General features: G+C 37.3%; 1 protein-coding gene across 1 annotated transcript in view; it reads right to left on the bottom strand.

Moving 5' to 3' along the window:
* Positions 1-12,726, bottom strand: part of LOC113108170 (amine oxidase [flavin-containing]) — a 30,367-nt gene that overhangs the window by 7,252 nt on the left and 10,389 nt on the right. Inside the window, exons 2-4 of the mRNA XM_026271018.1 lie at positions 7,923-8,017; positions 6,762-6,899; positions 927-1,031 (exon numbers count right to left, since the gene is read on the bottom strand). Of these exons, the coding sequence (XP_026126803.1) occupies positions 927-1,031; positions 6,762-6,899; positions 7,923-8,017 (338 nt within the window). The remainder of the gene's footprint in view (positions 1-926; positions 1,032-6,761; positions 6,900-7,922; positions 8,018-12,726) is intronic.

Here is a 12,726-nt window from a genome sequence, read left to right as displayed (position 1 = left end):
CACTTTATTAAACAATATAGAACTCAATGTAGTAACATATTTCATCCATAATTTATAAAATACTGCTGACAAAGTGCATACTTGTATTAACAACTTCCCAGATTTACTTCTCAGTTGCTTCTAAGCTGTATGTATTTTATTTACTAGGATGCATTAGAATCATTTATTCATAAATTGGACTACATTGTTTTAATTCAATTAACTAAAGAGCTAACTAACCACAGTATTTCATTCAGAAATCTTGTCGCACTGTATGCATTTGATTCAATAAAAATAAGTGTTGTATTAGGGTATTTCGTTCAGTGATAAAACTACACTGGTTACACAGTATGTTTTTGATTTACTTAAAAAAAAATTGTGGGAAGTCGTGGCCTAGTGGTTAGAGAGTTTGACTCCTAACACTAGGGTTGTGGGTTTGAGTCTCGGGCCAGCAATACTATGACTGAAGTGCCCTTGAGCAAGGCACTGAACCCCCAACTGCTCCCCGGGTGCTGCAGCATAAATGGGGGCCCACTGCTCCGGGTGTGTGATCACTGCTGTGTGTGTGCACTTTGGATGGGTTAAATGCAGAGCAAGAATTACAGATGTTGCACTGCATTTGATTCACAAAAAATACAGACTTTACAGACACTTGTTGTGTTGTCTGTGTTCAATTCACTAGAGAGTCATTTATTCAGGAAATCAGACTATACTGGTAACACTGTATGTGTTTGATTCACTACAATGAATCGACTCATGAGTCATTCATTTGGGAATCAGATTACATGTGTTGCATTGTATGGTTGAGTGTTTGTTTTGTGATGTGCTGTATATATAACAGCAGTGTTATGGCTGCATTCAATAAGTACTGCAAGGTAAGTATCGTGTATACAGGAGAACAGTAAAAGGACTTTTTTAGATTGAGTCTGAATTAAAATGGCCTTTACCTCCATTCCCATCTTGTCCATTGTCCTCCAGAGGTTGTTGTAGTCCAGGTAGGCAAGAGGGTTCCACATTGGAGGGAACGACCCTTTGAATGGATATGATTTGCCCTTGGAAACAAGAAACAGTGTCCGTAAGAAATCGACTACCTTAGCGCCAAATAATGCAAATTGTCATTATTATTTTGTCATTGTTGACGTAATGTCTTTATCATAGCCATCATGACCTCATTATCATTAGAAGTGTAACCAGTCTGGAATGGAAAATGGTTTTTGCTGCCTAAAATATACGTAACTGCATCTCGCCTGGCTTGGTAACAAATCAGTTAATGGAGGGCCTCTGTTCACAGCCTTTACAGTTTACGTTAATACAACCAGAAGATCAGAAACAACTCGACCTTATCAAATCTCAGTAAGATTTTATGAATTTCACATAAAAATTTGACAATCTTCTTCATTAGGACCAGGAAAAATATGTATATGCTCATTAGGGGGTAAATAGACATTAATGATAATGCTAATTCAGTGAAATTCATAATCACAGATAATGACAATATTAGCCTTTGGCAAACAGCAGCTATATGACACAAGCTGTTCACACATCGCTTGTTTCCCACAGTAGTGGAAACGCTTAGTCAGTATGATCATTCTCTGCGGCTGGCCAATGGCGTAACTATATGCAGACATTACTTCATACCTGGATTGCTCTGTAGCTGTGGGGCTCTTAAATAAGCACCACTGGGCTGATTGATTAATGTTTAACTACACATCAAAGAGGAAGCACTGCGTTTCAATATGTTGTTCTTCAACATAAAGCCACTAAAGATTGCTAACCCATAATGATAATAAAAATGAAATCTCTGATAAAGAAGACTTGAGATGGACAGTTGAAAATGTGCTAAAGGTTATTACTTTAGCACTGAATCAGGCAACCTAGTCAAAAACTGCTGACAAAATCAAAAACCTGTCACCTAGAACAGTTCACACGCAACCCTGGGTTTGATGTCCAGCGTTCACTTCCGAGCAATTTGTCATGTCATAGTGATTTGTGCATTTTCAACACAACGTTTCACAAAACCCTGTTATTTTATTGCTCGCAGAAATTGATTTGATGGGAACCAAAGTGGTTTCTGAGTAGGACTAGAATGCACTTAGTAGGACAGATAAATGATTGAAGACTTCAAATGGCAGACCACCGCACAACAACTAAGGGACACCATGCTCCTTTTTGAGTGGGCACTAAGGCAGTTCTGGCTCTCCTGGAGCTCTAAACAAGATGAAACATGATCAAAATCAAAGAAAGACATCGCAACTTAGCAGTCCAGTATTACAAGGTTCAAATCTAGCCTATTATATTAACAATAACAAAAGGAAATTGAACTTGACATATTTATAAACTATAATAACCATGCTTTATTATACATTTACATTTATCCATTAGCTTGCGCTTTTATGCGACGTGCCTTCCATTGCATTCAAGGTTTACATTCATACAGTTCATGCGTTCCCTGGCAATCAAACCCATGAACCCATGACCTTTTCAGTTCAAAATTTACATTACACTTTTGATGGGAAACATGCATGAGATTTCTCCAGAAATGTCAGTTGAACCGGTATATCTTACAGAAATGGTCTCCCTGGCCTAAGTTGGGTTTTCGAAGAAGCATACAGTATGTATAATTCATGTGACTTAGCCATCTGCATCTGCAAACCAACTAACACCAGGAAAACATGTTCAGCTAAATAAGGGACTGTGACATTTCCATATCATTTGGCAGCCTGCCAGACCAATGCAGGAGAGGACACTGGATCGCTCAGCATCTAGCAACAGGTCTGTTCCCATGGCAACAGAATTGAGGTGGAGCTGGGAGTGCATCTCTTATGATATCTTTTCACCCAGAGTAGACCCTAAGCCTCTCTATCACTAACCTCATACTGCTCTAACTGCCCTCCTCGGTTACAAAGCAATGAAATGAGACCACATCCTGTCTAACGCAAATGTATCATCCTCACTTTTTACAGAATGAACATATATTCTTTTGAAGAAATAGAAGTCATTATAAGCAGCTGTGCACAATGTTTTGCATTTTTTTGCACCGATATTAACCGATACACATACAGCTTACAATTGTTTTTTTTGTTATGGTGATAATTTTGGCTGATTTAAAAAATACTACACTACTTTGTCTAAATAATTAAAATAATATATAAATAATATTAAGCACCTTTATATAAGGTATATAAGGCAAAATTTAAGCTAAATCTACCGATAAAATATCTAATACCAACATCCAAAACATTTCCTATATATTGTTCATTTCTAGAAAAATGCCTATTTTTGCAAATTTTTTTAGTATTAGAATTGTTTAGTATTTTTACATTTGAAAATACTAAGGTATTAACAGTAAAACTATACACATATTACATATCATTATAATTAATTGCAATAATGTGGTTTATTAGTATTGCTCAGAAACCACTACTGTAAACGCACAGTAATGCAAACACTGTACAATAGGCTGTATTAATTTTTAACAACACTGCCTTTGCACAACTGTTCAATCATAATCATACTGATATGCTAAGACTGCCAGAAAGAGCAGAGCAGGGGAAACTGGGTCTGGCCTTTAGGATTACAGCTATAGAAAAGCTGATTACACGGGCGCCTTGGCCGCACGCTCACCTTAATTATAAAATGGTCTGCTCATTGTATGGCCCTTACTGGCTAATACTGGCTCAAGGCCAATACGTGATTGCGGAGTAACAGGTGATACTGTAAAAGCAGTTGTAAAACTTTCAACAAAGCGTGCAGGAGCAGATTGGACTGACTACGTGAGGGGCTGATAAAACTACCATATGAGCCTCTTTTATAAAACTATGCAGAAAAATGGACAAAGTTCAGCGAAACAATGATAATATCCAGCACAAACTCAAAAGGTGAATTGCACCTCTGTTGTTAAGTCAACAGACTAGCTCAATAGAGATTCATTCATTCATTCCTCAGTGACAAAACATAATTGTATTAGTGACCTATAACAATTAAAGTGCAAAAATTTCTTTCTGTTGCTCACAACCTTTGCGAAAATCTTTCACACTGACACTTAATTACAGACTGCATGGCTTCCTTATTTAAAATGACTGGATTTCTCCTCTCAAAATTCGCTGAACAATCCGCAGTTTTGATTGGAAATTGTACACTAGCTTTATTAATTAGTGGGTTGTCACCAGACATTGCATGTGTGCCTCTGTGGACTGAAACGATTTGGTTATGAAGGAAACGCCCTTGATAAAAAAGACGAGCCAGACATCATGGTGTGAGAAAACGTGTGAGAGAGAGAGAGACAGAGAGTGTCTATCCCGATAGCGACTGTCTTTTGATGAGGAGTGCTGCCATGGTAACCCACAGGGATGCTCCGATCAGGAGATAATGGTGAGGAGAGAGGGGACCGCTCCTTCAGAACACACACTAACACAAACACACACATCATTAATCATTAGGACAGACACATTCACATTCATTCCATTTAAACCACAACAAGTAGCCTTTAGCAAGACAGACCATTACAGTCTCGGTTGACATGAAGAAGCCAAATGAAAGTGTGATGCTAGCACAACACTCTCCTTTATTTTCAAGCAGTATCCTTGAGCCTCTGAACAGCATATTTCTTACAGATGTCTGAATCCATGCTGATGCATTCTTCCACAAATAAAGCCTTGAAATCAAAGAGATATGCGTACGTGCGTTCATAGCCTCCTACTGGTGTCTACCTCATTCTGCATTACTGCCTTTGTGTTTATTCTGACAAAACCTGAAAAAAAGGAAGTGCTGGTTTGATGTTGACTCTGACAATGACCCTTGTTGAAAAATTAGATATATGTTTTGAAGGATGGCTGCTGCTTTAAGCTGGTCCTTAGCTGATCAAGTGCTGGTCTCGTGCTAGTCCTGAACAGGAGCTACAGTAGTTGCTTAGGACCATTTTAGGACTAGCACTTGACCAGCTTAAACCAGCTCAAAGCAGCAGCTATGCTTCAAAACATATCTAACCAGCATATGCTGTTTTTTTTTCAACAGGGCATTGTGCTGTTAAACTGCACAAACCAAGGAAAGGGAACCAAGGATTGTTTTTCAAAGGGTTTGCATTTTTTCAGAAATGACTCCAGCAGGAATATGAGGCACTGAATTGTAACTCAAAAGATCAAAAACATGCTGGCAAACTAAAATATGTAGCCTATATATACGGTACAATAACATTAGAGGATTAATAAAAAAAAAAATTGCTCATCCTTACGTTGTTCTTTGGAATAGAAAAAGTGAATTTCTGAAACCTACACTACAGTGTAAATTTGGGGTCTGTAAGATTTTTAAAAAGATATGAATACTTTTATTCAAGAAACATGCATTAAACTGATCAAAACTGACAGTAAAGGCACTTATAATCTGAAGTGTTCTGTTTATGAGTTATGATAACAGCTCTGTGTCAAAGTTATTAGCAGGAAATATTGAGCAAAAAACCTATGTCTGATTCATAATTGAATGGTTTACTCATTAGGTTCAAGTACACAAAATCGGTTCAGAAAGTCTATATAACTTATTCACTGATCACAAATTCAACTCACTGACTCAGCGAGGTCACCAAATTTAAAAGACCACTGAAACAACAAGCTATCATGTTTCATTACACAACAGTCATTTGGACCACTTTTATAATATGTTTTTGCAGCTTTTTAAAGCTAGAAAGCACTATTCATTGTAACTGCACAGAAAAGCACAACCAACACATTCTGCAAAATTTCTCTCTTTGTGTTCAAAGGACAAAATAAAGTCATAAAGGTTTGGAACAACTATTTTGTAATTGTTTTGGGTGAACTTTCTCATTAACAAGATTCTAGTACTTTCACATTCATGATTTTAAAATATTCAGACGATTTAGGATATTGATCCGGAAAGCAAAGTTAAAGTTTCAGATCTTATAAATATTTCGCATCAAGCAACTATTTAGATAGATAATGTCCAGATTTGATGGTATGGTGTAACACAGTTGACTATTCTACTGGGAAAAATCGAAAGATCATGGGAAACATGCCAAAGGGTCTTTTCCACGGCAACTGAAATCCAGTTTCATCCTGACACAATCTACAATGAACACTCCAATGAATCTCCACCATGACCTTCCCCTTCGTGCACACCGCCTTCTGGAGTATGAGTCAGCTAGTTGTTTTCCTGGTCTCCATCTCAAGAACCCCTTTGATTTACCATGATAACTTCAAAACAACCTGCATTTTTCTCATGAAATATGACCACAGAAAGCAGTAAAGCCCACGTGATACAGAGCAGTACTAAGAATCCAGTGATTTATACCTGTAATAGCAGGGCCAGAGCGAAGAAGACACTGAGTATACAGCCAAATCTAATAAGGTCATGCAGCGTGCATGTGCTAGGGGCAGCAATGTGTCTACTCAAAGGCAGAATGAAGAGAAGACTGGTTTCTTGAGTTCCGCCCTTCTTACCCACTCCTAACATCTGAAACCATATTACAGACTTCCTTCAGGCAGCGATTAGCATCTCCTGGCTTGAGCGCAGCACACTAATGTGAAGGAGGGACTCTGTATTCAGCCCTGTTCAGCTGAGCAAACCGGGGCTAGCTCTGACTTCCTGTGCATTAAGACATGAGTGTGCTCAAACAAAAGGCCATATTATTAGTCGAAGCTCTTGCTTGAGGCTGTGAAGAGAGCTGGGTTTTAAGGCAGGGGAAAAATCTTGTTTGAATTCCGCAGGTGTTTTGCTTTTGATTCGGTAAGAAGTCTAAGCTGCTACATGTGTAGGCCTTCACTGAGGTTTACCTTCACATAGTGAACCAGAGACTCCTCCTCGTTGACTTTGTATGTTTTCACGCCGTACTGTTTGGCTATCCTCAGGATGCGGTTTTGAGTGGGCCCAATGTACGCTCCTCCCAGATCCACCCATTTGGCCTCCTTATTCTGAAAGCACACAGATTCACAATGACATAGTAACAACAATTTCTACAAGCCACAATGAGACCAAAAACTAAAAAGGAAAAACAAAAAGGAAGTGTTAGAATATGTGTGCAAAGACAGCAGATTCCCTTCCATGTGAAGACAGCCTCCCACTTGGCAACTTGAAACTCAGTTTTGACTTTCCCCTTTCTTTCGACATACTCGCTGTGGTTGTGAACAACTGACTTGAGCCAAATTATTTTAAAAACAGTGTATTTAACTTTAGGGGCATTTTTTCCCCTAATTTCATTAGATGTATACATCACATTTTGTCAAAAATTCTTTCATTTAATCAATAAATATGTTACTAATCCAATATGCCAGATAAACTAGTATTAACTATATACATTTTTGCAGTGCAAAAGTGGCACAGAAACTGCATCTTAAGTGGCATTTACATGTATTTACATAGATTGTTGAATGCAGACGTTGCATAAATGCATTTACACTGCAATTATAATCAGTTAAAGGTGCACTAGGGCTGTCACTTTTTATTTGATATTCGAATATGCATTCGAACATGACGTGAAATATCCGTAATCAAACTATAAATAAACTACCCAGTTTTTAAAATGCCATGTTTAGCGCATTTTTTACAGTCTATGATTAGACCGTTTGTTTTTTATTTTATTCTTTTGCATCTTACCCAGTAGAGGGCACTCTAGACGTATTGTAGCGTAGCCCCATGATCAAATCAAGCGAATAATATCTAGTAGACAGGCACGTCTGTGCGCTCCGAACGTGTGAACATTGTAAATACATTGCATGATATTCGATATCCATTCGATTTAGATTTTTCTCAAAAGTGACAGCCCTAAGGTGCACTGTGTAATTTCTAGCTGCAACCAGTGGTGAGGTTGGGAACTGCAGCCAACGTCTCAGTCCCCCGCTCACCCCTCCCTTCAGAGAAGCTACGGTGGCCGACACAGAACGTGTGTCATGCAATGAAGTAATTTAATTTGCTTCAGATGTTTTCAGATATCTCACCTGAACAGTGTAGGTTCTTCCACCAACACGGTTTCTGGCTTCCAGGAGCACAGGATTCAGGCCGCTCTCCACCAACAGCTTGGCGGCACTCAGACCTGTGAATTGGGAATATAAAAATGCAGACTGTAATATTCTGTAGACATAGTATATGCAAAAATATCTGCTAGACTGGTCTTTGTCAAAACATGTTTATTCAGAAGATGACAGGAAGTGATGAAGAGAGACAGGGAAAAGAATTTGGACTTGTGTCAAAAGCAGCACAGCTCGGTACTTTGGATAACTGCTAAGACAGAGATTTAGAGTACATATGAGATGCCAGCAGTCTGTGGTCTAAAAATAATTTATTTTTCTTTCAAACTGTTCCTGTCCCTGATAATATTAAAGGTTGTTCCTGTCTTGACAACTTACTTCCTGTCTGAATGTGTAGAGTAGTTACCAATGACAGTGCTGTTGTTGGCTTTCTATTGTGTGTGATATCATGACTGACCAGCTAAAAATAACATCAACATATTTAAACCTCTTTTGTGTAAACTATTTGTGGCATATGTCTTCCATTCACCTCAACTTATAAATTAATGATGCAGAATTCTGGCTTGGTAAAATTAGTCAAACTGTATATTCATATTAGGAACTGAAAATATAAATCAAATTAGCCAAAACACGTAATGAACATGCAAGAAGTAGATGATGTATCTAACTTTTTGAATAGTGGGCGTTTCCAATTCTGTGGAAATCTGCAGAGTTAACCAACAAGTTTTTTTTTTTTAATACAAGACCTTGTTTGGCCTGTACTTCTCACTTGCCCTGCAAACTTTTCGCAGGAACTGCCACAAAACAGTTAGGAAAACAAAAACTAAAGTAGTGTGAAGTGTGGCATGATATAGGCTACCTCTGTAAATAAATACAATAAAAATTCACGTCTAGAGCACTTTAATGCTCTTTGAATATCATGTGTATGTTCCCTTGAAACTTGAATCGTGGCAGAATTTCATGTGAAGTCCACATCGCAGGGCATTACGGTCAAATAAGACAACACTTAAATGTTGCCTGAACATAGTATTGACTGGCGACACTATCTCGCAAATGCGCTGTGCAGATCTTCACCAAATTCTGAGGATCCCTTCAGCACGAGAAGCCCTCCTGAATGTCACCCTCTGTGCATTGGTAACCCCCTGAGATCACTAGATCGGTTGGCGCCAGACCCTGAATTTAACCACCCGCAAATCTCGAACCCTGGGGGCTATCAGTGCAGTGGTGGTCTCATTTGTAAGAGAGCCTCAAGACATACAATTGATTGCATTCGAGAGGGGTCCTCGAGCTGAAGGGATCCCCTGAATTTGGTGCGGATTCGCCATGCAGTTACAGAGATATGGTTCAGTTTTAATGGTTTTCCATAGATTTAAGCTTTAAAAGGTTTCATCCAGCTCGCCAGTAGTAAACAATGGAGCGTAATTATTAAATAATTATATGATTTCAAGTATTTTATCTGTCTTATATGCTCTGTAAAAAATAGTGTTTATGCCAATACCGATATATCGTCGACAGGCACTTTTTAATTAATCAAAAATACAGCTAAAATCATAATTTTGTAAAATACTTTTTACAACTTAAAACAGCTATTTTCTATTTGAATGTATTTTAAAATGTCATTTGATGGGAGAGCTACATTTTCATAAGCTATTACTTCAGTCTCATATGATGTTTCCTAAGCTATAGTATCACAAGTCATTCTCGAAATTCAACAACACCTTATCTGACAGCCTGCTAGATGAATACATAATTAGTCCAATATCACAACAGCAAGGTTTAGTCTATCATAGAAAGCCAAATGCTGAAGTTTCAAGACATAAAAACCCATGTACCTGTCTGATCAACACATGTAAAATATTTGTGTGACTACACAGCACTGAACCAATAATACAATGACATCTCCATTAATCAGCCTGAAAGTCTCTCAGAGTCTATTGTTGAAGCCTTGTGTCATTCGTAAAAAAAAAAAAAAAAAAAACTTCTTTTTCATATTTTTCAATAAATCTTTGCATCTTTCAGTGAGATTACATTAAACCCCTGAGGCTGCACAGTGATTATGGTGTCAGAGCAATAAATCAACAGTTTTCTCCAATGCATTGCTCAAAACTACTGTAGAAGCCACAAGTGAGAACTAGGTTCCCTACAAGAAGAAATCGCAAGTCAAACACCAACTCTCAGGAGTTTCCTGTCTGAACACACAAACATAATCACTTCCTCTCCTTACAGAGGAATCAAAACTACTGCTCCTGTGAAGTTTATATGGCATAATGACTTTTCACCATGCTGGAAATATAAACCATATATATATATATATATATATATATATATATATATATATATATATATATATATATATATATATATATATATATATATATATATACACACACACACATCTAATAAACACATCTAATATATATATATATACACACACACATCTAATAAAAAATATATAATAATTTGCCTTTTGCCCTTATGGCAATTAATGTGATTAAAATTTGATCTGAAAAATTGGATAGTGCTGACACTACTGAAAATGGCCTGTCAAACAAAAAAAAAAAAGATAAAACTGTTTTCTGTTACAGCCACAGTGAAGTGACAATGCAGCAAAGAACATCTGAGGTCAAAGCATGACCTTTGAAGCTTATGTAATACTATAAACTGTCTTTGATAAACAGAGAAAGTGGCAGACTCCCAGACAAACAGCTTACCCAAACACACAGGCCGAATATCTGAAATGCTCTCCATCATTTGGGTTCTGTGGCCAACAGTGATCTACATCACACACACACACTTTATTCTCTCAGCAACAGCACAGATACAAAAGAAACTGCAGAGGCTTGCAAACCATGGCCACAGCTATGAAGTCTGATATCTGACAGGTCTGAAGTGATTGTTTTACTAAATGATGTTTTGGCCGAGCCACAGAGCTAGAAAGAAATCCAATGTAAACCGCTAAGGATTTGTACACACTGCGCACAAAGGCAATTTGATTTTCATATCCAATATTTAGGACTGACTGTCCATTTAGCAAGTGATGAAATCGGATCTGTTTGTTCAGACAGCATAGCCAATATTACATGTATAAATCAGTTATTATAGAAATGTGTCAGCACAATGTGGCTGTTAGTGTTGAAATAGAAGATGAAACCTTCCCATTTGGTTTACACATGTCCATTATGGCATTTCACCACAAAGTTTTACACCTTCATGCATATACAGTCTTCAAAAACACCACATAAGAACAAGGTGTGCAAAATGCAAATATTTGGAAAAACACACAAATTTCCACCATTCAGACAGAGACGCATTTCGAAGAATGTACTTTTCATCAGGTTTGTAAATATTGGAAATGAATGTGTTTTTAGTGCTCAGACTAAAAAAATTACTAAAAAACTGATGCCTGTCTGAACAAGGCAGTGAATGATAAATGAGCTCACTGTCGTACACGCTGCAGTGAAACCTGATTATTTAACCCGGTGGCATGAGTAGGAGGTATTCAATCTCACCCCAAAGAGATAAAGAATAGAAATACTCCAAGAACCAATTCAGTACAACCTCATATTTCACACGTGTATGCAATTACCAGCTAATCTGATGCTACCATGTTAAGGACAGTGCAAAGTCCTACTCGCTAACACACATATTTGAGGGTTGTCTATATGATGCCTATAAAATATTATATGATCTATATGATCTATTTGTCACTGCTCAGTTGAATTGAAAATATTTCTTTAAAATAAAAAGCTCTTATGAGAGAAAGTTTGGTCTTACATGTTTGGCTGGCTCAGAAATATATTTTCTTCTTTCCGAGACATTAAATGGTCAGGAAAGGAAGAAAAAAATCTTGAAGTGGGCAGAAACGTAGCTGTGGTCTTTGTCACTCAAGTGCAGCACTGACTGAACTCAGCCAAGTAAACACGCACAAACACATGTGGAACCGAATACAAAAAGCTTGCAGTTTGCTGAAAACAACTTTTACAATAAACTCTTGCGACACAGTAACAGTAAAAGCACAGTAAACATCCCAAAGTGTGGTCAAGCTTAAGAAAGATTTGTGCTTGACTTTTATAAGATCACAGTTATAGACTTGGTGCTGTTCACACAGGTCACACTCTCGTGTTCAGACTGCAAAATATTTTGATTGTTGGTCTAAGTACACATATATCCGGTTACATTCATGTTTTTCTCAGTAGGGACCCTCATCTGTGCATCAGTCATTCAACTGTGTCTCTTAGTTGGACATCCTGCCAGTTGATTCAAGTATTTTAGTATTAAACTTGCTCTGTTTTCAGCCTTTTTGTGCAGAAGATTTCTAAGAATAAAAGTAAATGTACTTTATTGATCTTAGTGTGAACAATTCATCCATACATAAGATTTTTTAAAATAAAAAACTGATGACCTCATAATTTTTCACTTAAATATTATCTCGAACTTCAAGTGAAATTACATACTTCTCCGATCATTTAGTCTGCTTTATGCTTACTTTTTCTTATTTTTACTTGGATGTAGGTCATAATACAGAAAGCTGTTCTGCTGCTGATCTGCTGTTACTTTAATTTTATTGCAACTTTAACCAAAATGAAACACACTGCAAACCTTTTAGATAACACAAATAATTGTTCTATAGTTTCTACAAACACCAGGAAATAACAGACAAGTATAATGCAAAGACATACATGTGAGTAAAAAAATGGCAAAATGCTTTCAGACTAAGAAACAAAGAGGCCATTACTCATGCTCATTCAAGCAAAAAAATTAAGTTTGGTCAAAG

Source organism: Carassius auratus, chromosome 9, assembly GCF_003368295.1.
Source record: "Carassius auratus strain Wakin chromosome 9, ASM336829v1, whole genome shotgun sequence".
Lineage (NCBI taxonomy): Eukaryota > Metazoa > Chordata > Actinopteri > Cypriniformes > Cyprinidae > Carassius > Carassius auratus.
The sequence above is the reverse complement of the archived record's forward strand: the minus strand, read 5'-3'. Positions and strand labels throughout refer to the sequence as shown.